The sequence below is a fragment of the Hemiscyllium ocellatum genome, chromosome 35 (assembly GCF_020745735.1).
Source record: "Hemiscyllium ocellatum isolate sHemOce1 chromosome 35, sHemOce1.pat.X.cur, whole genome shotgun sequence".
Classification (NCBI taxonomy): Eukaryota; Metazoa; Chordata; class Chondrichthyes; order Orectolobiformes; family Hemiscylliidae; genus Hemiscyllium; species Hemiscyllium ocellatum.
This window is the reverse complement of record NC_083435.1, coordinates 21,685,288-21,711,971: the sequence shown is the minus strand read 5'-3', so window position 1 is coordinate 21,711,971 and position 26,684 is coordinate 21,685,288. Positions and strand designations below refer to the sequence as shown.

The window sequence follows — 26,684 nt, the reverse complement described above, 5'->3', positions numbered from 1 at the left end:
AAAAAAGGGACCAGCTTTGTGACAGGTTGGCATAGACAAGTTGGGCCAAAAGGTTTGTTTCTGTACTGTACATCTGTCTAACTTTATGACTCTCAATGTTTGTTTTGCTGGACCAGTAAAGCTACAGAACTGCAAATTACCCACCAATATAGAATTTTCTCTGGTATGACCTGTCCATAAGAATCAGGACACGGAACCAATTACCATCCTATCATTTTACTCTTCATTATCAGTGTAGTTCTGGCATGGAATTTGGGTGGTGTTATCAAGCAGACTCGCTATAAAATGACTTGCACACTGATTTCAGTTCTGTCAGGACCATGTAGCTCATGACATTAATACAGGCATGATCGAAACATGGGCAAAAGAGGTAAACCCCATGGATGATAGCCATTAACCTCAAGGCAGATTTAATAGCGTGTGGCATCAAGAAACCCTTGCAAATCTGGTGCTAATGGGAATCAGGGGAAAGTACCTCCCTGGTTCGAGTCACACCAGAATATAGGAAGACAGTTATTGTTGTTGCAGGTTCATCATCTCAGCTCCTAGGCATCTCTGCATACATTTCTCAGTGGAGTGTACGTGGCCCAAACATCTGCAATTGTTCCACAAATAACCTTCCTCCATCTTAAGGTCAGGAGTAGCGATATTCACAGATGGTGCACAATGTTTAATACAATATGCAATGACTTAAATACTTAAGCAGCCATATCCCTCTGCATAGACCATATCTAGGCTTGGATTGATAAGCTGCAAGTAATACTTATGCCACACAAGAGAGAGAAAAAAAGTGGGAAGCTAACCATCGCCTCCTGATGTTCACTGGCAATGTAATTGCTAAAGCCCGTACTGTCAACAGTTTAGGGGTCATAATTGAGCAGAACCTGAACAGGAGTGGACATCTAACTACTTTGACTACACAACCAAATCGGACACTTGCCACAATGTAGCGAGTAACTCAACTCCCGTCTCCCTAGTGTCTGTCCACTATCTACAAAGTACAAGTCATCAGTGTGATGGAATACTCCCCATTGCCAGGATGGATGCAACTCCAACAGCACTCCGTAAACTTGAAAGCCTCCAGGATAAAGCTGCTCATGCACAACATTCAACATTCGCTCCTTTGTAATAGTGTGTGCCATGTATAAGAAGCACATGTATAATTCACCAAGGATCCTTTGACAACTTATTCCAAGCTATGACCACACCCAACTTGAACACCACCACTTAATACTCCACGTCACACATTATCCTGATTTGGAACTATATCGCTTCAACTGTTGTTGGATCAAAATCTTGCAACTCCTCCCCTAACAGAAATGAATATAATGACAATGGAGGGTGTACCTACCCACCATGGATGATCATGGTTTAAGAAAAACATCATCTTCTCCAGGGCAATTAGAAATGGGCAATAAATGAAGATTTAGCAAGTTATACCCACATCCCTTGAGGGAATAAAAAATTGAAAAAAAAATGTGAAAAAGAGATACCTTGGTATTCAGAGTGTCCTCTACCACTCAAATTTTTTTCATTTTTGGTGAATGGTCTTGCATTTAGCACAAACACTTTTGTAGTAGTAATCAAGCAGTTTTTATTAAAAGGAGCACAGAACAATTCAATCAAAGAAGGACATTCAATTCATGCACAGTACACAGCCTGGTTCTGTGCAGGCACACTGCTTTGTTACATGTATTACATATTGATGAAAAAAATTCAACAGGAAGACTTAAGCTGGTACAACAGCATCAGGGCTGATTGGATTACATTCACTGAACAATTACAAGCTACAATTTCAGAGTCACACAATGGTGCTACAAACTCACAGGCAGGAGGGTCTCTTAAATTCTGTTGCTAGGTGGTAGATTTTGCCCACTCCACTCATGGATTGGGCATGCACTTTTTTCTCTGGACAATATCTGAATGCTACAAGATGGGAGAATCATGATGTAAAAAAAATCTGGGTGATTTCCTTGTTTCCAGTGAGAGCCTATAGTCACAGACTTCAAGGGCTGGAGCTAAGGGGATGTGAGTCGGGTGTTAGATCAAGTTGCCAATTGGGATATCACTCATTTTGAATTTTTGGTTTAAACCCCTCCCAGTATTGTACTTCCTGCCCCCACATGCATCAGCTTCATAATGAGTAGGTTTGCCTAGTTTTCAACATTGTTACTCTGGGTGCATTAAGCCTGATCCCATCCCACTGATGGGTTGGGTTGAATTGCTGGAATAATGAATAGTCCCATTGCATTTGCAAATTTACCCTCCTGTATGATTATTACCTTCCTGTGAAAATCTTTTGACATTAACCAGGGTATAGAGTGCAGATGTGGAGAAATACCTTCTTTTGGAGGGTGGGTGAACCTGTGGAGTTCTCTGCTAAGAAAGCTGTGGAGACCAAGTCACTGAATATGCTTAAGCAAGAAATAGATACATTTCTAGACGCCAAAGGCATCAAAGAGTAGAGGGAAGACTGAGAGTCGGAATATGGCTTTGCAATAGAGGATCAACGATCAATGTGCTGAATGGCTGACCAACTTGATGGGCCGAAAAGTGTAACCCTGCTTCTGTTCTGCACCGTTTCAATGAATAACGCATTGGTGAACTGAGCAGCCATGCCAGTCCATTTGCACCATCATGCCTTCACATGTAGCATTTCAAAGCCACTTATGTATTTGAGCAGTATGGTCATTTTCTTACTGAAAGATAAGGGCAGAGTTAGTCACATTCAGGATTGGAGGACAACGGTTCCCTTACCAGCAAGGCAGGGGTGCTCTGTCCTGGGAAAATACAATGGAGCTGAGGCCCCAGGAACTTCTGCAATTTCACATAGCAATGGCAGTTCAAGAGAATTCCCTCTCTGCGTCACAGTTAACAGGGGGGTTATCACACGCCTTAATATAGCACGCACAGGAATATAATAGAACATGCATGATTTTCAATATTACTAGCTGTCGCTTGTAGTCTCTAAGTCTTGTCAGGTCAAACCTGGATCAACATTTTCAGCATGATTTGGTTAAAAAATTTCAACGTTAAATATCCTAAAACTTACACTATATTAGGAACTGAAAGAGATATTATAGCCAGATTAAAGATGATTACATTAAATTCACGCGCATCATTAGTAGCTCTTGAGAATATTTTAGGAAAGGTCCTATTGGCTAGGGAACACCGCGCTTATTTCTGGGTCGCCAGCAGAGGAGATACCTTGTTGCCTGGAGCATTAGAAGGAGCATGGAGTAAGGTGGGAGGAGCGGTACAGCGAACCGGACCTTACTAAAACAAAACCAGAAAAGATCAACTCCACCAACCTGCAAGACAAAGAGAAAAGTGAATGGAGGATGAGCGATTGAATGCGGTTGGGAGTGATGAAAAAGGAAGAAATGGCAAAGCCTTCAGCCCAAGAATTCCTCTGAACTTTACCCGGAGCATCCCTGTGACTATAAACGCACTCCCTCCAACAACGCCCCCTCCCCAAATGTCAGATGCTCTTGTGGCATAGATCAAGGTTGAGATCCCTGGCCAAACGGGTTTTTGTTCATCCCAAAGAACGGAATGCCCCACACGAACCCCATCATTACCACCTAGTTCCAGCTTTTAAAAAAAAGTCCAAAAAACACGGCAGCCCAGTGCCTGGATGTCACTTTTTCGCCAATCCGCCCCATCCCTATGCAGCAGCAGATGAGACTTGTGGAAGTAGCGCCGCCTGGCGGCCGGTGGGCGAACTCAAAAAGAAGCTGGGAGCGGGGGCGGTGGTCCGTGACGAGCCCTCACAAGCAGTTTCCGGCTGCCTCGCTGGGAGGCGCTCTCGTTCATTGAGTCAGCGTCGCGGGGTTGAGGTAGGGAAGGGAAAGGGGGCCGGCAGTGGTCATCAGATCAGGGCGATTTTGGGGTTTTTCTTGACCGACAGACAAAACCTGAAGAAGGGGTAAAGCCTTTCAGTGAAATTCCCGCTGAGGGAGTGGACAACGGCGTCATCCTTGTCAGGGTTAGAGAAGGTCACCTGCCCGCCGTCGAAGTCCAGCAGAACCCCGACCTTGGTCATCTCGACTAACTTGACCGCCTTCCCCAGGCTCCTGGAGGGGTACTTGCCCTTTCCGACGTTCCACAGCATGACCAGCCACAGCCCGCTGCTCGGGAGGGACTTCAGCCACGACCTGGCCTTGTAGGAGTTCACGGAGACGCCCACGAACCAGGCCGAGCCGTCCTCCACCTGGACCTCCCAGTAGTGCGTCCCGGACGTGAAGCCTTCCGCGCCCCACAGGCGCCAGTTGCCGAGGTAGATGCGTTGGCCCGGGCTGAGATGCTCGGGCTCGCCTCCCCAGGTGGCGCTGCTCTCGCCTCTGTGCAGCACGAACTGCGGGTCCGAGTGCGCCTCGTCGAAATGGATGACAGCTGCAAGGGTGTGAAAACAAACAAACACACACACACAAGAGAGGAACCGTCAATACTAGCAGCCGCTGGACAGTCCACGGCATCGTCTCAGCGCAGAAGAAAACCATTCAGCCCTTCGTTTCTGCCCCAGCCATTCAAGTGAACAGCCCATTAAGTGCCAATCACCTGTAACGCTTTTCCCATTAATCATCTTTTTTCCCTCTAACCGGACCTGCATCCCTCTAGTCTCAGGCAGCGCTGTGCTCTTCCAGCACCACTGATCCAGACTCAGGCAGCGACCAGATCCTAACCAATCCCTGCAAGGGTAAGAATTCTTTCTCACAACGCCTTGCGAATTATTTTACATTCTGGACCGTTTCGTCGTGGGAACATTTTCTCCCGATTTATGCCGTCTGACCGCTCATGATTTTGAATGATTAAATCAGAGTCCCTCCCAAACTTGAGTGCAATTTCTCTGAACCATTTTCAGAACTGAAATTCCTCAACCCTGGCATAATGTGTGTAAACCTCTTCTGCACTCGCTATAATTCTTCCTGAAATGTAGTGCCCGGAACCTTATGCAATAATCCAATTGAGGCTAAAGAGCCCTCTTTAAGTTCCGCATAACTTCTACTATCGCTGCTATTTTCTTTCCCTTTTCCAATCTTTCTCTCTCTCTCTCTGTGTCCCTGTCGCTACCGAAACAACCATCACTAATGCCCTCTTGTTCGACTTTGTTTAGTCTCTTCTCTTTCCGTTTGGATAGTTTTAATTTTGAATGCTAGCCTTGATGGTCGCCTTGGAGTTGAAGTGGAAGATTATCCATAGCCTCCCTGATGATAGGGCCGTTCGAAGGGCTGAGTGATTAGCTCCTGCTTCTATATCATATGGTCTTATGTTCTAAAATGGAAGATACGCAACTCATTCCCCGTTCACAATCCCCATCCCACATTATCCCTTTTCATCAAAATAGTGCTGAGCTATGAGTGATTAATTGGATAGAGCAGGAAAAGAGATTTTGCACAGAGTAGGCAGTTTCTTTTTAATATTAAAAGAGAATCTCAAAGGCGTCTCTGCTTGCAAATTAGCCTAAGGCACATAAAATTAAAGTGATTAATTCGTTTTAAAGACTGGTGTGAGAAACGTTGTCTGTTTTGTGTCCAGTTCCTGAAGGACAGTTTCTGTTTTATCACCATAGATGCTGCCAGACCTGCTGAGTTTTTCCAGCAATTTTTGATTGTATTTCTGGTTTGTGGTTAACTGGCACTAGCACTCCTCATTCATTGTGTTGGAACGGACATGAAAGTTTGATGGGCAGCAAAACTGCCACCTGGAGGTTGCCAGTGGGCAATGCAAGTGGAAATTTCCAGGGCTGCGATGTGATATTAACAAAGAGTGATTAGAAAGCTAAGGCTGATTAGAAATTAATGCAATAGACTATTTGTGCCAATCTAAGATTGGCATGGTACCAAACAAGTTCATATTAAACAGTAATTTGAGTGAACTGCATGCCCACTTTCAAATTTGTCGCTGATTCATTGGAGATGTTGGAATAGCCCACTTGGACTACTGTGGGCAGATGTAGGCACCGCACCCCAGGAAGAATAATTGATTAGATTCCCTACAGATGGGAAGCAGGCCCTTCGGCCCAACAAGTCCACACTGACCCTCCAAAGATCAACTCACCCATTCCCCTACATTTAACCATGACTAATCCACCTCACACTATGGACAATTTAGCATGGCCAATTCACCTAACCTGCACATTTTTAGACTGTGGGAGGAAATCAGAGCACCTGGAGGAAACCCACACAGACACGGGGAAAATGTGCAAACCACACACACACACACACACACACACTCAGCTTCCTGGTGCTGTGAGGCAGCAGTGCTAACCACTGTGCCACCATGGCACCCCTAAATCTGGCTGATGTGAGGGGGGCAGGTATGGGTGGAGCTGGGGGTGGGGTTCAAGTAAGTTTACATGGATGATACCTGAATTCAGCTATTAGGTTGTGAGGAGAAATTAGACAAATTTGACTTTCCCCTGGGAATTTAAAAGGTTAAGGGGTAATCTAATTGAGGTCTTCAGGGTATGAACAGGGAATGACAAAGTAGATGCAGATAAATTATTTTCATTGTTTGAAGATTCTGGAACCAGGAGGTATAGTTCACAAATTAGGGCCAGGAAGTTCAGGAAAGATCTTAGAAAGCACTTCTACAGGAAAAGAGTAATGGAAGTTTGGAACTCTCTTGGTCGATTCTAATTCAATTGTTAAATTTAAAGCTAAGGTGGACTATTTAAAAAATTAGACAAAGATACCAAGAGATATCGGCTCAAGGCAAACACATAGAATTAGGCCACGGATCACTCATGATCTTATTGAATGATGGAATAATTTCAAGGGGCTGAATGGCCTACCCCAGCTCCTGTGTTCCTAACAGGCAGCTCATAACCACTTTCTCAAAGCTGCTATGGACGGGTTATAAATGCTGATCCAGGAAGCAACACTCACATCCTACCAGTGACCAAAAATCCAAGATTAGGGATAATTTATGTCAAAATGTGCACTGGCCGGTATCACAGCCACTGCTCTTTGCACAGTTCTCCTGCATGTGAATTCAGTTGACACCAAAGGGAGCAAAACTCCAAAAAAAAGTCCTCAGTCTAATATTGCCCATTTTCTGTCTGTTATAAATACCCCAGCCCTGAGAGAAGAAGAAATGCTTTTCGAGGGGTAATAAGTAGTTTCAGTTCAGCATGTCTTTTTAGTATCATCGTCCGAGACAAATTTCTATCCCTTTAGGTCTTAAGGTTCTTACAATCACCCAGCTCATCCCAAAACTCTTACCTTTTTCCCTTGGTTCTTTCTTTATTCCTGGAGTAAACAAAAATCAACAAAACCAGGTCATGTTAATTTTTGCATTTATTTACAAAGTCAGATGTCTGATTGACCATGTATGATAACAGCTATGCTAATTTTTGAGGAATGTAAATGCACCACCATACTCTTGCTGATGGGTTGCATCCTCATTCTCCAAATGAGTGAGAAACCTAAGTCAATCAGTAGTGATCAATTACAGTAGGACCACCATTGACTGCAATTAGATTGAAGATTGTGCAGGACAGAAAGCAGTTTGATCAAATTTCAACAGCCTCCTTTCCCCATTGACCTGATCACTTCTGCTAATGAATCGGTTCAACTTATTGGTGCACTTTTGAAAGAAAATCCCTTTCAATGCTGCTTCGGAAATTAGACCCTCTAATTGCTCAGAAATCAAAATAATGTTAGTTTCCAATTACCATTTGGGTGGTGGCTTCTGGCAACGTTAAAACTGGGTAAAAACTTTGAATAATATTGGCAAGTGATAATGTCACTGAGGACTCATAATTCAGAGCCCTAGTCTAATGCTTTTGGGACACAGGGCCAAGTGGATGAGAGTTGAATCTACAGTTGTTAACAAGTCTCTATAACCCCACCCCCCCCTCCCCTCCACCATGAAGTTGTCAGCTGTTGCTTCAAAACTCCACTTGGTTGACTTTCCTGCCTGGTTTGAACTCCATTTTACTCCATCCCATAGCTATTAAATGCCCCCTGAAATGACCTAGCAAGGCACCCAGTTTGAGGATAATTGGGTATTGGCAATAAATACGGGCCAACATCTGATGGATGAATTAAAAATATAAATACCCTATAAGATCCAGTTCCATAACCATGAAGGGAGTACTGACAAAAAAAAACTTTGCCTTTACACCTCACTCCCCCTGGGATCAGGTTAATCAGCTCGGAGGCCGATGTCAAGGCTGGAATCTTCACAGTTAACTATGGTCTGGAGGCATACCAAATTGATCTATCAACATTAAGGGGCATAGCGAGGAGGGGATGGGGGTTGGGAAGGGTGTTGTGGTGTGCATTGGAATGGCACAGATTTTTCAGAAAAGTAAAATGCAGCAGATTTAAATGACATAACATGGAGGTTTGAGGGGCAGTGGTAATTTGGATTCAGGCCCCACTGTCTAAAAAGTGTCATAACATGTCTAAGCAAGTTGAATTATAATATGAACTCTAACGTGTTCTCAAATTTGACTTCCATGTAGCAGTTTATTACAACTGCGTGGTTGTTTAGACTAGAGAGCAGTTCTGAGTGATCCACATAGCTGTACATTGTGAGTCACAGGTCGAGTGGTAGGTTTTCATTCCTGAAGGATAGTTGTGAACTAGTGACGCTATAGTGTCAATGCTAATGACGAGATTTTTGATTCCTTGTTTATTAATTAAATTTGACTGATGTGACACTTAGGCTCAAATAGCCAAAATATTAGAGTCTAGAAAAGCAGAGCAGGTCACACAGCATCTGAGGAGCAGGAGGGTTGACCTTTCGGGCAAAAAGCCCTTCATCAGGAATGAGGCTGTGAGCCGAGGGGGTGGTGAGATATATGAGGGATTGAATTCAAGAGTCGTGAGGTGATGTTGCAGCTGTACAGGACCTTGGTAAGGCCACATTTGGAGTACTGTGTGCAGTTCTGATCGCCTCATTTTAGGAAAGATGTGGAAGCTTTGGAGAGGGTGCAGAGGAAATTTACCAGGATGTTGCCTGGAATGGAGAATAGGTTGTATGAGGATAGTTTGAGAGTGCTAGGCCTTTTCTCAAAGGAACGGCGAAAGATGAGGGGTGACTTGATAGAGGTTTATAAGATGATCAGGGGAATAGATAGAGGAGACAGTCAGAGACATTTTTCCCCTGGTACAACAGATTGTTACAAGGGGATGTAAATTTAAGGTGAAGGGTGGGAGGTATAGGGGGGATGTCAGGGGTAGGTTCTTTACCCAGAGAGTGGTGGGGGCATAGAATGCGTTGCCTGTAGGAGTGGCAGAGTCAGAATCATTGGTGACCTTTAAGCGGCAATTGGATATGTACATGGATAGGTGCTAAAGCTAGGACAAATGTTCGGCACAACATCGTGGGCCAAAGGGCCTGTTTTGTGTGGCATTGTGCTATGTTCTCTGTTCTAAATGGGAGGGGATTGGAGCTGGGGGAAAGTAGCTGAAAGTGGGATAAGTAGACGGATGTGGGGGTATTGGTGATAGGTCGGAGAGGAGGGTGGGGCAGAGAGGGTGGGCATAGCCAGAATATTAATCCAGGTCACTGGGTTTGTTATTGAGTAACATCATTATTTTGTCACTGCTCCCGTCCTCTGAAAGTTAATTAAGCATGGACTATACATGCCGGCTGTGACACTAGCTTTCTCTGAAATACTAAAGAACTGATAGTTAGCCTCACCTAATTTCTTCCGGAGATCAGCAATTTCTGAAAGCAAGTGCAATAATTAGCATCACTTAAAGTCACTGTAGAAAGGAGAACAATTGTTACAATTGTCTATCACTGTTCTAGTTCGTATCTGTTTGTGAGGTATGAGGGAATCTGTATTCTTAAAGAAGACTTGATGCTGAGCCCTGGCTGAAGATTTGAAGTATTCTTGAAGGATGTGTCGCATGAGAATGCTAGTGAATTGACTTGGCGTGTGGTCCAAAAGTCAACCCATATGTCGAGTTTAGATAGGTGGGATGGATATGGTCGAGAGCATTAAAAAATGATGGTGAGGGGTTCCAAGCAATTGAGGAGGTGGAGCACTGAAAAGCTGTGTACTGCAGTTCTCCATTCAGTGCTACTGTGGGTTTTGGGGTAAGGAGAAAGGTTGGGAGCAGGTGTCATAGGAGAGAATTTTGGCAGCCTGCATGGGCAGCAGCATAGGTGTTGCTGTGCCTTGTGGCTGGAGTGTAACCGGGCTAACACATTGAGCAGCAGCCTCAGGCGTGAACAGTCTCTGCAGCTGTAAAAGAAAAGAAAACAACCAGGAATTTTGGATTCACGAACAGATCTGTGAGGATTCCAGAACAGTGAGGCTTTTGAGTGGATACTGACACGTGGGACTTTGCTGGAGTAACGCTGCTGTCTGCCCAGGATTAGGTGGATTATAGAAAGGAAGGAGCTGGAATTCCTGGGTTGTATCTTGGCTGGCATGGCCATTTAGTGCGGAATTTGATGTTTATGTAGAGTAAACTTTGCCTGATCACTCAACTCTACTTGAAGTTAATTCTGGATATTTGCATGTCGGGGAGATTAGTGTCTGCTTTATTTACACTTGGATAGTAACAAAAGAAAACTTCTGCTTGATGTAAATCATGGAATCTGGTGGCCGTATTCTTTTAGTCAACAAGAGTACTTCTAATTTTGGTTATAATAAGGAGAGCAAATTTGCCTGTGCTGCCACAATACTATCACTACAACACCTATGGTGGGAACTAAAACAAAGTGCTGAAGAAACACAGCTGGTCTGACAGCATCTGTGTTCGTTTCTTGGCATTGTATAGCATTAATGTTATTTTCCACTTGTCAACCCAACCCTGTGTGTAGCCCAGGTCTTACTGGATAGGTTGCATCAGTATCTGAGGAGCTGAGCTTCACACAAGCAACGTGAAAGTTCCCAATTCTGATTTTATGATGGGGAGTTGGAGAGATCATTGACCTAGCAGCTTAACATGATTGGGCCTAGGATACTACTACAAGGAATCCCTGCAGTGATCCCCTTGTTGACAGTACAGAACTAGCTGGAATAGGAAGCTGAGAGGTGAATGTAAAGAATCTTTAAAAATTGCATGTGGACTTATTCAGCAATTGGAAAGGTGATGGGTTTCGGTTTGTGAATATTTTGGGCTAATGTCAAATTACCAACCTTGTTAGGATGAATAGAATAAAGGATAGCCTTAAGAGGTAACATTAAGAATTCTAGAGACAATATTGGTCTCTTTAGCTAAAGAATGATGAGCTTTTCTTAGCAAGGATGCTTTGAATGCTCCCTAGATTGCCTACTATAAAGAAATGTCTGTCCTATAGTCAGAGACTGAGGTCAATCGGCTGAGGTTCTATGTCATGTAATAGAATGAGAGTCAAGCTTATTCAAATATATAATACTCTTAGAGGGATGGCTTAGAAGATGCTGACAGGCTGGCTAGGACATCTGAAACTAAAGTGGGTGTCGTCAGGATAAGGAATAATCATTTAAAACTGAGCTAAGGGTGTATTTCATCATTCAGATGGTTATGAGAACTTGGAATTCTCTAGCCAAGAGAGTGCAAGATGCTCAGTTGATGATGATGTTCAAGGCCGAGACTGATAAATGTTGGTAATTAAGGGAAAGTAGGGCGGGAAGAGGAATCGATATGGATGTTCAGCCTTGATCTTTTGAAATGATGGACTTGTCTCCAATTTGCACACGACTTATTACTGCTCCTTATTCTTATATTTGTTTAGACAGGGATGTGAACTTCAATGACAGGAAGGAATAGAACGTGTGAATGGTATAGAGTACCAAGGAATCGTAAAAGGAAGGATTTGCCGGGGTTCTTCATGGCAGTGTCCTGGGCCCAATCATGTTCAACTGCTTGATCAATGTTTTTCCCTCCATCACAAAGTCAGAAGTGGGGATTTCACTTATGCTGGCATGAGGCTCAGCTCCTCAGGTACCTGTCTTCACGTTGAAGAGGTTGTATCGTTACAATTAGTCAAATCATAACATAAAGTGGCTTCAAGGCATTGATAGATAGAACGCTGAATTCCATTCCTTCCAATTACTCCATAACTTGTGACAAAGCTGCACCTTCAATTCACTAGTCCAACCACAATAAATTTATGCAACCGTTGAAGGTTTGAATGAGTAAATCTTGTTTTAATGTATTACAAAAGTACAAATGGAAATTTTTTTGTCACAATAAAGATTTTTGATGATTCCCTACTGTTGAGGAAACAGATGAGAAAAAGCTTTAATTACCGAGTGTTTTTTTTTACCTGATTCCTTTTTGCGCAGCTGTTCTTCTGGCAAATTGTAAGACGGCAACGTTAACATTTTAAAATTATTCCATGGCACGCTGAATATTATATCCTTATAGATTACGTTAAAATTTATGGAGGGAATTGTGAACATCTTCAAACGGTCCTTTGTTAGTTTATTTGATCTTGAACATATGGTTTTGTGATAATCAGAAAAATTACTATCCACATTATGAACTTTTACTGTTTTCATCCACCAGTTTGGTATTTTTCAGTGTTATAGCACCGAAGAATATTTAGCTGAATCATTTTGGTATGTATTCAATACATAAGATTATTCTTAGAATTTTATTGGGAAAAATTAGGTAATATCACACAGTTCTCAAAAAGCATTTTCGTGAATTCCTTGATGGCTAATTGATGCCCAGTAGCTTATTTATAGTTCTGTTTGGAACCAACTATTGAACTGTACTTTTAGCTGCATTAGACAGAGTTGGCAATTATAGAGTTACATACTAATCAAGTACCCTTTGTGAATATTTGATCCTGCTATATTTAAGTTGTGGATTGCTGATAGTAAATAATAATGTCTAGAAGAAACTGTATGCCTCCCCCCTCCCCTCCAGACAGAGTTCAAAGTCACCTGCCAGCTGAGAAGACAAGTTATGGTAGAATGTTTCCTCATCATTCCTTGTCAATTTCCAGTCTATTTAATTGAGAATATTGCAACTTGATCTTGACTAATGAAATTCATGCTTAAAGCAATGTAAAAGGGATCTGAATTCAAATGTCTTAAACATGGATATTTTCCTATCCAAAAGTTGCATTTGTCTGACCACAGGAATCCAACGGTTTATTTATGTCACACCTCATAGTATTCCACGATGGCAGAGAAGTTTAAGTAGTTTAGGAACCAAATGAGCATAACTATTTCTGTTGTCTAGACATCACAAGGAAGCCAAGTTTGATATCAAGAAGGAAGTGATTGCTTAGATTACTTACAGTGTGGAAACAGGCCCTTCGGCCCAACAAGTCCACACCGACCCGCCGAAGCGCAACCATACCCCTACATATACCCCTTACCTAACACTACGGGCAATTTAGCATGGCCAATTCACCTGACCCGCACATCTTTGGACTGTGGGAGGAAACCGGAGCACCCGGAGGAAACCCACGCAGACACGGGGAGAACGTGCAAACTCCACACAGTCAGTCGCCTGAGGTGGGAATTGAACCCAGGTCCCTGGCACTGTGAGGCAGCAGTGCTAACCACTGTGCCACCGTGCCGCCCGTGATGGTATGGTAATAATGATGGTATAGTAGTTCCTGAAGAAGGGCTCATGCCTGAAACATTGATTCTCCTGCTCTTTGGATGCTGCCTGACCTGCTGCGCTTTTCCAGCAACACATTTTCAGCTATAGTAGTAATGTTATTGGTAACATCCTCACATTAATGTTAGGGTCAGTGGTGAGCACTGCTGCCTCACAGTGCCAAGACCTGGGTTTCAATCCAAACTTGGGTAACTGTGTGGAGTTTGCACATTGTCTGCGTGGGTTTCCTCCAGGTGCTCTGATTTCTTCCCATAGTCCAAAGATTCAGAAGCTAGGTGGATTAGCCATGGAAAATTCAGAGTTATAGGGTAGGTAAGAGGGATGCTCTTTGGAGCCTCTTTGGGCCAAATAGTGTGCCTTCATACAGTTGAAATTTAACAAAAAAAAATGGTTTTGGTGATTCAGAGATAAACTTTGAGCAAGTTGTAACTTTGCTCACTGAGCTGGTATATTTGTTCTCAGACGTTCCATCACCATAACTTGTTCGGGTGGATGATATCGTTTCTGGTTCTTTTTCTCAGAGGTTGGTAAATGGAGTACAAATCAATGTATTTATTGATGGAGTTCTGGTTTGAATGCTAGGCCTCCATGAATTCCTGTGTTTGCCTCTGTTTAGCCTGTCCTTGGAGGGATGTGTTATCCCAGTCGAAATGGAGTCCTTCTTTATCAGTGCGCAAGGATACTAGTGATAGTTGATTATGTCTTTTCATGGCTTTTTGGTGCTAGTGTATCCTGGTGGCTAGTTTCCTGTCTGTCTGTCCAATATCGTGTTTGTTGCCGTCCTTGCAGGGTATTTTGTAAATGACATTCATTTTGGTGGTTGTTGGTACAGGATCTTTTAGGTTCATTGGTGTCAATTTCATTGTGTTGGTAGGTTTGTGGGCTACCAACCCACTGAAAGAGCTACTGATGAACCCAAAGGACCTTGTACCAACAACCAGCAAAACAAATGTCATTTACAAAAGACCCTCAAGGACTGCGACAAACACTACATTGGACAGACAGGCAGGAAACTAGCCACCAGACTGCAAAAGCACCAACTTGCTGCCAGGAGACATGACCAACTGCCACTACTGTCCTTACACACAGATGAAGGAGGACATCACTTTGGCTGGGATAGCACATTCATCCTAGGACAGGTTAAACAGAGACATGCACAAGAATTCCTAGAGGCCTGTCATTAAAATGGAACTCCATCAATAAACACATCGATCTGGGCCCCATTAACCAACCTCTGAGAAAAAGAACAGAAAATTATATCACCCACCTTATCAGACTAAGACACATAAATAGAAAGTGGGACAGAATGCCAGTGCTTCAACAGAGGCTCACCGATGATGCGACCAGGCATGGTGACACAACTATCTGAGAACAAATCTACCAGCTCAGTGAGTAAGCTTGCAACCAGATCTTCAGCTTGAGCTACAAATTTTCTCAAAAATTTCATGAACTTTACTTTGACACTGATATTCTTTAAACAGTGCTAGAAGATCACATTATCTCCACTGGAACTAGTAGTTTGTTTCATTTAAAGATTGCATAGAGTGAAAAAGAAACCCAACAGTAATGTGTTGAAGCTTGATGTGAGTCCGGATTGTATGCTGCAGTCCTGCAACGTGGTTTAGAGCGCATACAGAGAAAGGTACAGGGGCAAGTTATGGTGTTGTTCTAATGCCTTTTGACCAGTTATCCAGAACGCCAGACTGATGGCCTGGGATCGTGGGTTCAAATTTTCTTGTTCAAATGCTGAAATTTGAATTCAGTATAAAAATCAAGTTTGATGTTAATTTAATAATCACTGCCATTTTTACCAAAAAGATTATATCCGTTACTATTTCGTTTTGGAGAATAAAATCTGCCATTATTACATGCTCTTGCCTAGTTGTCACTCTAGACCCACAGCAATGTGGTTGACAATTAGTTGCCCTCTAGGGCAGTAAATCCTGGCCTAGCTAGTGAAAATGACAGCACATGATTGAAGAAAAGCAAGTTTTGGTTTCATATTTTTGTTACTGAAGAGATGGTGATGTAATTCTAATGTTCAGTAATTCAGAATAATTTAGTAACTTAGATTCCAGGGACTTGGTTCATATCCCACCACGGCAGCTAGTAGAATTTGCATTCAGTTTAACAAACCTGGAATCGAATGCTAGTCTCAGGAATGACAATCACGAACCTATCATAGATTGTTGTAAACTCTTCTGCTACACGAAATGTATTTTTGAGTTTGACTGTCATGCGACTTCATACCACAGCAATGAAATGGCCTCTGAAACAGCCGAACAAGGGATCAATTCAGGAGCACTCTGAGGTAGTCAGCAAATGCTGATCTTGCCACCGACTCCCAACACCCACAAAAGAATAAAAATAAAGCTGATTTAAAGTGATAAATTCCGTTCCCCCATAATACGCACCCATTTATTTCTTCCAGCTGCTAATCCAGCCGGCTTTCCCTCAGTGACTAGGCAGTCGATTCAGAAACGTGCAAGTTCACTTGCAATGGAACTTGAATATAATGGCCATTGATTCTGCATTCTTGTCTCGACAGGCAGAGAACGTAAAGTCAGGCTTATGTCCCACCCGATGTTGCTCTGTATTGTAATCAACGGAGCACAAAACCAGAGCTGCACTCCATATTACTACTTTCATGAAAGATTGGAGCAGTTAAGTTAGACCACATCTGGGTGCCTTTTGCCTCGATGATTCCATTACAAGCAGTGGCTCTTTTACACCATCACTGTGCAGTTTATTTTATGCTCAGTTAAATTAAGACAACATGACCGTCTAGGACAATAAATGGTATACTCGTTTCTAAGAATAGTTAAAGTGAAAATTCGACGGTGTAGATTTCTGATTAATGATCTTACCTAGATCCTGATGAGCTTTTCGCAGTTCCTCGAGCTCTTTAAGTATTTCCAGTTTATCGCACATAAACATAATAATACAAATCAAGTTATCCAGCATATTAGAACTTTGGCTGAGTATCTGTATTGGGTGCATTAACTCCATCGTCCTGGTGTATTTGCAAGTGCAATCATGAGACATGCATTCAGTGCAGTGATAGCTGCAAGTGGTCTTTTATTATGTCATAGTCCCTCTGTTGTTTGGAACACGTGGGATACCAGTTTGCTCTTTTGCAAAGTGTGTCGGAGTACCGACAACTGCTCATGTCTACTGTTGCATTGGTCACGATGGTTGCTCCGAATGACCCGTTACCATTAAATGTTGGTGGCGAACGCCAATTTTATAGGTTTGCAGAATGCAGTGACGACAAATAAGTTGCATGGAGGTCACTCACCATCTAAGTAGTAGCCTTTCTCGGTATAGTGTCGCCTCCTTAATCATGACAGCGCTAACCACCAAGAAAGATCCTGATGTATCTTCTTTTTTTAATTAACGAATATGATACCTGGCAAATAGTGGCACTCCCAGCTACCTCCTTATTCATTGTTGTGGTTTTCATCCTGCTGTACTCCATGTGAATGGCATGCAAGGAACCACCAGCATTTAAAAGACCTATATTTCCTGGGAGATGGGAGGAAAGGACGATCCGACCAGTCACTTGCTAAAGCAATGAGAAACAGTTCGGTGCAAATGAAGGCTTTCTGGGGAATGTCAAGATTGTGCAGTGTTAACCAACTCTATTATTCCAGAACTTCGCATTTTAGAGTTTGAGATTATTCTGATTCAGAAACTCTTGACTTCCAGTCTTTCAGTTGTTCTCAACTACAGCTCAGTTGCTTTTACCCAAACCCCATTACGAGTAACAATCAATTAACTGGGAGCGAAAGGGTAGCCAGAGGAAGACAGGGATGGTCACACGCAGCTTCAACCAAAAGAAAAATTAGATACTTTGGGCAATTTTTAGAGAAAATCACCTGACTGGTTAAATGTGTGGTTTTACACCCGGCAGGGTTTTGCACAAGACTGACTAGTGGGTTTTGTAAAATTCTACCATCCCATCCCTTATACTTCCAGGTGTCATATCAGAAAAACTGTGATTTCGTATTTTTGCGTTAATTTGTTCTTGACTGAAACGTAGAGACAGAATTCGCCAGTTGTTTGACAAGAAATGAAGAGAACAATGGTGTGGATCATTTACAGATGTTTATCACGGGCAGTGGTGTTCAATTCAGTTTGATTGCACATCATGCTGTATAATAGAATGTTAATCTAGTGTCACATATGTTACACCACTGGCCGCGTTAATTTTCCAATGATTAACCCGTGAATAAGCGACTCGTCTGTTTTGAATATCTTCCCTTGGCTGGAGTGTATAACGGACAGATAAAATGCTACCCGCCAGTTTGCCCACAACCATTCTCCATTGAAGTTGTAATTCCTCTCTAGAGAAGAATACATTGTTCATCAAAAAAATACATTTTGCATCACGAAGGACGAAACATGTAATATTACTCTTCACAATTTTAAACTTTAAGCATATGGCGTCAAGCATATGCTACCGGAATATGCTTTTTGTGTTATCATCTCAAACAGTCATGAATAGACTTTAATTTTGATAAATAATTCTACAATGGCTTTGCAAATTACCTGCCCAAACTGGCCAGAAAATTGAAGCATCTAAGGGATCATAGCTTTGACTATGAAAACTGGCAAATATTCTAAAATGATTCAACACTGACAAGGTGATATTCCGCTTCTTTTCTCTACTATAAACCATCCCTTTAAACTCCTCTGCCCTGTGTCCTACAGCTTCATATACTTGTTCTTACCAAAATTGAGACCACGTTTTCAGTCATCCCCATAAAATCATTTGTTTTTTTTCTAAATCCGGTCAAAACCTTCTACCCACTTAAACCTAAACATATTTTCTTCACTAAATTCTCTCCTGTTTATTCATGCTCGACTGGAACTCATCTTGAATATGTTGCTCTCTCGACCCTATTACCATTAAATTGCTGACCATCCAACTTCCGTTTCTGGTTATTACTAGCTGACATTGTTAGTAGTTCTTTCTCTCCATGGTACTGTGCCTCTCTTGCTCAACTCATCCTCAAAGAAAGCTTGCTTTCCTCACTGCTTTCTTGCAAACTATGACCCACCTTCAACCTCTATTTCCTCGACAATCAATCTTATGATTATCGGTAAAGGCACTCCATGTTTGACCCCCTCCAAACAAAAAAAACCCCAGCATTTACAGAAGTTCACAGTTGACATACTGTGACTGCAACAAAGGTAAACTACCCCTTTTGTCCTTCTCGACATGTCTGTGTATTTTCACACAGTTAATCATACCAACCTCATTTCCTTTGTCACCTGTCTGTGTCGTAATGTTAGTCTGATTCTATCTTTATAATTCTAATAATAGCTTGTGCATTACTAGCAATGGCTCTTTTCCCATTCGCTAAAGCTGCCTCTTTTGTCTCCGAAGATTCTACCATTGGACAACTTCTATTTCTCATCCATATTCAGTCTCTCTGCAATATCAGCACAAACATAATACCCGTTTCACATGTACAATGATTGATAGCAAATTTTACCCTTCCATCAACATCTGTCTGCCATTCTGCTTGTCCTGCACCCAATACTGGATAAACATCCGTCTTTTCCAGTTAAGTACTGGGATGACTGAAGCCATTATTTCCCAAAACTGCCACAATGATTCATCATCAGAATTGAATCCATCCCTTTCTCTTTTAACAGTGTAAAAATGAGCAAGGCAATTCAAACTTAATGTTAGATTTGATCCCGTGTTGGACTTCCAGCTGCACATTTGCAGCATCACTGAGGCCGCCTATTTTCACTACCATCACTTACCTCCCCCCCTATTTCAAACGCAAGAATGCTGATATCTCAATTAATATCTTTGACTGTTCCTTACATTACCATTCTCGGGACTGGTTGATCAGCCTTTCACATCACAACCACTGTTATCCAGCGGGTTATCCAGAGCTTTGTTGCCCATGTTGTTTTTGTCATAATCTTTCCAAATTCCTCCCAAATCTGTCATTCTTCCTCTCTAGCCATCACTTTCAATCCAATAGCCCTCTAGATATCCATGCTTCCCTAATTTTGGCCCTTGAGGACATCCCCCTACCCAAAGTATTTGCTGCTGCGACTCTTAAGTACTGGAGTTCCATTCTTAAACTTCTCTCCTCTCTTCATCACTTTAAGGCACAGTTTAAAACCTAACTCTTTGACCATGCTTTTGATTAACGCAACCCAATATCTCCACAACAGGCTCTTGTGTGTATTTCATAATATCTGCTTGTAGTACTGTTCACCTTTATAAATTAAATTAAAAAAAACTTATGTAACACACCATTATGCAGAGGGTAAAATGAAATGTTTGAAATTGTGAATTTCCTACTGCTAATGATTAAAAGAAATCCTGCAATTGTGGCAATGTTGCAAAAAGTAGTTGGTCAAATGGAGATCTATTTTATCACTCACCACTTCTCCCACGAGCGTCTTTTCATGGAAACAAAATAATGATTTTGTTAGAAACACAAATATTGCCATACTTATATTGCAGACTTGCAGTACTGCGTTGAGAAAGAATATTTGTAGCTGGAAAGGAAAAAAAAAGCACTAACGTGATTTTTAGCTAGTTCCTTTACTTTTTAATAAATCAAAAATTAATCACACCAGGGTTTGGCCTAAATATCAATTTATTCAAATAGAAAGTGACAGAAGAATCTGAGAAAGGATCACTGAACTTGAAATGTTAAGTTTGATTTCTCTCCACAGATGCCGTCAGATCTGTTGAGCCTTTCCAGAAATCTCTGTTTTTGTTTCTGATTTCAATAATCTACAATTGTTTCGGTTTTAATATAATTTTAATTCACGTATTCCATTAAATGTAATATGAAAATGATAGAATATGCAATACAAAGGGAACTGAGTCAGCACATCAAATCTCTATCAATTCCTGATCCAATGCTAGTTTCTCCCTCAACTCCCCCTCAATTATTTCTACGGCTACTAATGAATCTTTATCCATCATCCTACCCAGTTGGTCATTGCATATACTAAACGCTCGTCATCTCAAATTCTCTTATAAATTTCCTGTTTACTATAAATCGATCAATCCCAGTTTCTGTGTTCTGATCACTTTAACCTACTGACTTGAAGCATTCTAGTAAATACTTTAATTAGCTTCTTTAAATCTTTTTCAGGCAATGTAGCATATGTTCATGTTTTGTACAATTGCGTCATGGGCATTCATTCAAACTGAACTAGGTGTTGAACCTCTTCACACAGAAATCTTCATTGCTTTCTTTTTCTTTTTCTTTTGTTTGCTTATAAGAGCAAATTTCAGGGCAGACAAGACTAAGTAACCAGTATTTGCTGAAATCCTCAAACTGCTGAAAATCGTTGAATTTGTCTTTGCTTCAGAATACTTTTACTGTACTCCCTGTCAAAGTGAAACCATGTAATGTTCCAGGAGTGATAAGTGTGCAGAAGTGTCGGAACCAGAGCAGTAAGTCTGCATGTGGAGATTGACAAGAAGGTAGATATTAAGTCACGTATGTCAGATAGGAAGAATAGTAGGGGCCAGGTTAATGATAATGGCGGGTCTGGCAGTCTAGCGTTTTATTTTCAATGCAAGGAGTATACCAAATTTAGGAACATAACATGTTTGGTGTTTTAAATTCACCTCGAGCTTGGATTAATACATAGGACTATGTTGTTGGAGCCAGTACAGGACTTTGGTTGAGAGAAGTGCAGAACTGGAAGCTCAATGTTCCAGATGTTTCAGACATGATAGAGAGGGATGCACAAGGAGTTGCATTGCTGATTAAGGAGAATATCACAGAGAGGATATCTTGCAGGGCTCAGCCCCTAAAGCAAAATGGGTAGATCTCAGGAACAAGAAAGGTGCAATCACCATGATGGGATTATATTATTGGCCTCCCAATAACCAGCAGGAAATAAAGGAACGGATGTATTAGCATATCATGGAAAGACGTAAAAACAAGAGGTTGTTGCAATGGGTTATTTTGACTTCTCAATATTGCCAAGGCCTTAAACGAGGCAAACTATTTAAGCATCTATCTTGTCAAATCACCTCAGATTCTCACTTGTTTATGATCACCTCTCGTTTTAGAGACTCCATTGGGACCTGATCAAATTTCCCTCTTAAGACAACATCCTTACCATTGGAATCAACCCCATGATCTTTTCTGAATTGTTTTCAATGCAAACATGCAGGAGCCAAAACTGTACTAAGTGCTTCAGATATTGTTTTACCAAGCTCTATACATTGCAATAATATTTATCTCCATTTATATTCTACTTTACAATGAAGGCAAATATTTCACCTGCCTTCCTAAATACTCGCAGTTGACAATTCATGAGTAAGGAATCCCAGATCTCCACGTAGTAAATCTGCAAATCTCTCTGTATTTGCATATTGTTCTTTATTTTTGACATTTTTGCAAAACTGGACAAACTTTTTAAACTTTATACTTCAAGGGACAAGTTTTATTTGGTTAACCACTTGTGTACACCCCTTTGCAAACTGTTCATATGTGCTTAACGAATTGATTTTATCGCTGTATCGTTAGTAAATCTGGCTACAATAAAGTCATTTCCTTCTTCCACGCTATAAGATTTTGGCTAAGAAGAGCTTCAGAATTTGAAGATACATAGATTGGCAACACAGATGCTTACGACTGTTTCTGTGGTTTGTACTTGTTCTAAACAAAAATTGAATAGGCTGCTATTCTGCAGCCAGAAGTTGCAACTTAAAGGGCACCACAATACATTAAACATATTTGACCAGTAGCGTCTTCCGGTCTTTCTGCCTGCCTGAGGCATATTAGAAGGATTTACAGGATGACAACCTGCACTCTGAACACACTCTTTTGACAATCAAGTCCTAGAGAACAATTCGGACCTACAGTTTTTGGCTCATACATAAGAATATTCACTATTGTGCAACATAACATTCTCTCAGATTTTAGGCTCCATATAATGTTACTCTAAGCACTTATTGCTGTGACACTCTACTAATTCCCATTTGCTGGCCTGAAAATTATCCATTTATTCCAATTCTGTTGCATTTCAATCAGCCAGTTTTCTATCCATCCTACTATGTCATTACTATGTCTTGTTTGTGCAGCAGCCCAGCATGTTCCTACTTGAGAAATATGCACTCACCCTTGGAAGCTGTTCTGCCACATTAAGATGGAACTCATTCACAGAAACTGAAACTAAACAAATTATCTCAACTGCCTGACTGGGGATGCCTGCAGCAAAGACTCAGATTTTCTTGACAAATCTGGAGGCATACATGGAATTCTGTCATTCCCCTGGTTAATTAAAACCAATAATGCTTTTCCAAAATGCATCTACAGCATATATTTAAAAGAACTTACAGTGATTTCTTATTAACTTTTTAATGTAGATTTTATTGCAGAGTCTAAGGCTTTGAAACACTTTCTCATGTATGCAAGTTAGACCAAAAACAGTATTGGTCCATGTTCATGTAAGGGAGATGGAGCATTACCGTCTGTCTTTGTTTCTGTTATACCTACACATGAAAATGCGCATGGATAAAAATTTGAACAATTCATTTTGACCACGTTGTTTTAATCAGCTTACAAACTCGAGGAATGGACTGTTGACCACCGATGTGACCCTTCGCTGACAATTTCCTGAATCGCTAGAACTGAAGTCTTTCAAGAAGAAATCTGACAAACCATTAATAGAAGAATTGGGAAGTGCAATATTAGGTTATCTACATCCGCTCTTTTTCTGAAAATGAATGTAACACATTCCTGTTCCTCCTTATGTGGAATTTTATTGGAAATTTTCAGCTATTGGAAGGTAAGGAACACCGCAAGAGGTAGAGGTCAAATTTCTTGAATGTGCAGCTTAGGACAATAAAATGCCAGATAGTGTTGCTTCTGTCTATGATCTTTCCCTCAGTTAAGACTTTTAAATCTAAGTGAAATTAGGACTTCTTCCCGAATAGATGGGTGCATCACATTAGCATAGAGAGGCATTTTATTTGCTCACCTGGTTAACATATATCTTGAAAGTCTGTATACATTTACCTATATATGTACCTAGGTATTTATCCTCTACAATGTTTGTCTGTTTTTATATGAGTGTCGTAAGACCCTGGGGTGATACAACAAAGATGAGTTGCCTTTTTTCTTACATAAGGATTTACTGACAAGATTCTGCTTTATAAATTGTTTCATTAAGTTAATGAAATGTGAGCGTTTTAGCATCAGACGAGAAAATGGCTGTAGTGAAGTTGTCACCACATTCTCTCTTCCCTGGACTTCATCAAATAGCAAATGTAGCTCTGTACTAAAACAATGACTCGTGTAGGATTAGACCAATTTCTCCTTCATTATTGCTGCTCCAGCTTCTGCCAATAAAACAAATTTATTGGAAGCCTCAATTTCCTTCGTGTTCTTCAAATGATTTTTGCTGAACTTGTTACGGCACACTCCCTCATCACTGCTGGCCAGGTAAGTCTCTCGCAAACAAAACTCTGAGGTCCATGCAAACAATAGTCCAGTTTAACTGGATTGCTTAATGCCACGTCAGAGTTCATTCAAGGGAACTTTAGCAACATTCATCTAATTCTTAACTTTGGTACACTTTCCATTGCTTATTGACTAAGGACGACTTAACTCATTTGCTAGCCATGAGGCCAAGATAGGCCCAAGGACAGAAGAAGGCCGAGATTTCTAGGAGTCAATCAACATTCTGCTAGAGTATCATCTTGTCACTGAGCATCAACTGGCATAGCAGACGTGCCACTCCTTTTCAAAATGCATTATAATTTCAGCCAAAGTTAATAGAAACCAACTGATAAAGGATAAAACAGCTAACCATACCCTCAAAGAGCAAGTTTAAATCTCCTATGATTCAGCTCTGACAACTGGTTTTTGGGAATAAAATACAGAAATAAAATTTTAACTTGTCACGTGATGTTGCAACTTGTCACCTTTTCCAGAAGTTGCCTAATTTTGATTTCCATCAACATAGAGGGGTGTCTAAAGTCTGTGGTATTGTTTCAGTGATCTGTTCAATGCAGCTTCCGATTTGAAATTCCATTTATCTCAAAGGGTCTGAATATCTGGTGCTGACTCTTATGAGTGGTCATTCCAGAACATTATTTTGTCACCTCCAGAGGCAATGTTCAACTTGTTATTCATGTGACAAGTGGTTATATGTCTCCAACTGTGGAAGTGCCAGGTCACAAGATGCATAAGCCCTTTGTCCTACTGCCTAATTCTCCACCTGACTGATTGATATGAACACAGAACATTTGCTGCACTGTCACCGAAAAGATTTTCTCAACAACTTCCTGAAAAATGCTATTACAGCTAACTATTTTACAAAATTGTTGTGAAGTTAATTTGCATGCAGATGGTATATAACCTACTATGGAGACAATTCCTCGTCCTAAGTACTGAGTGGCAAGAATTGGCAGGAGAGAATGTGGGCGAAAACCTTACAGAAACAATCTGATCTCCCGTCCAACTAAATTATGGGAGAAATTTGTGTTTAATTCATTATCAAGCGCTCATTCCCTCCCAAATTTCACCTTTTGAGTTTCATTTGGGCAATATTTAAGGTAGATATTGTCTTATAATTACATCTGGACCACTAATACCTTTTAGAGAAGGAAACTTGGAGATGTCACATTGTGTGACCAATATGTGGCTCCAGTGCTCAGCAACGTAGTTAACCCTTAATTGACCGTTGACCTAATGAGTCTCCAATTCAAGTGTATGTAGGGATGGACAACAAATGCGGGTGTTGACAATGAAGTCCACAACTAAGGAGATAAGCCTCAAAAGAAAATTACATCTTTGTTAATAACAGTGAACATTCTTCTAGGTTTGTAATAATTTGTGTGTAAACTTTCAATAATCTGGTCAATGAACAAGATACATAGTGGTTACAGTGGAGCCAGGAACTACACCACCTAATTCTGAATAACTGAAAGATGGAGCTTAGAGGTGATTTTAACCTGAGACTCTGTGAGCACTGCGTCACTTCCCTGTCAGGCTGCCGTTGTCAGAATCCGCTAGCTCGGCTCAAACAACTAGTTTAGCTAGTTTTTGTTGGAAAATTAAGCATTGGAAAGATATTCATTGTGTAAGCATGGCTGGCTACTAAATGTGACTAAATTTCCCTGCAGCCCTTAGACAGGCTAGACTCTTACCAAGCCACATTTAAATTGATGCAGGTAGCATCAATCAAATCTTTCATTTTAGTGTTTTCCTTCACCAACACTCCATTCACACCCAAAACCCTTAGCGGCAGAATTGAAAGTCAGGATCATAGCAAACTGATTATTATTCCTCCATCCATTCAGTTCTTTCTTGAGAGCCCGATGAAAATATATATCCAGCAAGTTATGAAATGGACAACCAAGCACCTACGTTTTCCACATAGAAACCTGTTAACTGCAACATTTCCATTCATGGATAATTAAAACTTAAAATAATGCTGGGAATAGTCAAAAGAGACTTCATTACTCACCAGTTTTCTCACGAAGTTTTCTGAGCTCTAAATGGGATAAAATGGAGGCACGCATGGAAAGACCATTCATAAATCTGTGTCTTAACAAAATAGGAGAGAACAATATCACAAAACATAGCTGAAAGGCATGGTTTAGTGTTATTTCGCACTGATCAAATATGTAAGTGAAGACTAAAACGCGACAGTAGAAACTTTGACGATCGGAAGTAAAACCAGTAAGTTCTGTAAATATAAAGCAGCCCAGTCAGCATTTGCTGACTTAAAACGATGTGCAATGTTATTTTACATTCACATTTTCATCAGACTGAATGTTATTGCTCAGCCATAGGGTTAGATGAAAGACAAACAAATCAAATCTATTTCAATCTTTCTCATCTATAGATTCAAACTACTCATCTACTTCTTCAAATTGCATTTACAGTGGCTCCAGTTTTGATTTCGGATTTTCAAATGGTAGAATCAGGAGTTATCGTCATGATCAAGACATGTACATTCTGTGGAAGAACGTAAAACTTTCTAGCTTCTGCTATCCAGAATTGCTCATTCACAAGTTTAAGCCAGTTGTCAATCTGAAAATTCACAGAGTTGAATGCAATTTTGGCTTTGAGCTAACCTCAAAGCAATAGCCCAAATTTGAGGGCCTTTTAAAAACCAAAATCGCACCTTGTC

General features: G+C 41.0%; 1 protein-coding gene across 1 annotated transcript in view; it reads right to left on the bottom strand.

The window, feature by feature from the left end:
- Positions 1-1,612: 1,612 nt before the first annotated feature.
- Positions 1,613-26,684, bottom strand: part of LOC132832558 (butyrophilin subfamily 3 member A1-like) — a 91,585-nt gene continuing 66,513 nt past the window's right edge. The window contains exons 7-10 of the mRNA XM_060850649.1: positions 7,227-7,253; positions 4,004-4,395; positions 3,208-3,311; positions 1,613-2,699 (exon numbers count right to left, since the gene is read on the bottom strand). Of these exons, the coding sequence (XP_060706632.1) occupies positions 2,636-2,699; positions 3,208-3,311; positions 4,004-4,395; positions 7,227-7,253 (587 nt within the window). The 3' untranslated portion in view covers positions 1,613-2,635. The remainder of the gene's footprint in view (positions 2,700-3,207; positions 3,312-4,003; positions 4,396-7,226; positions 7,254-26,684) is intronic.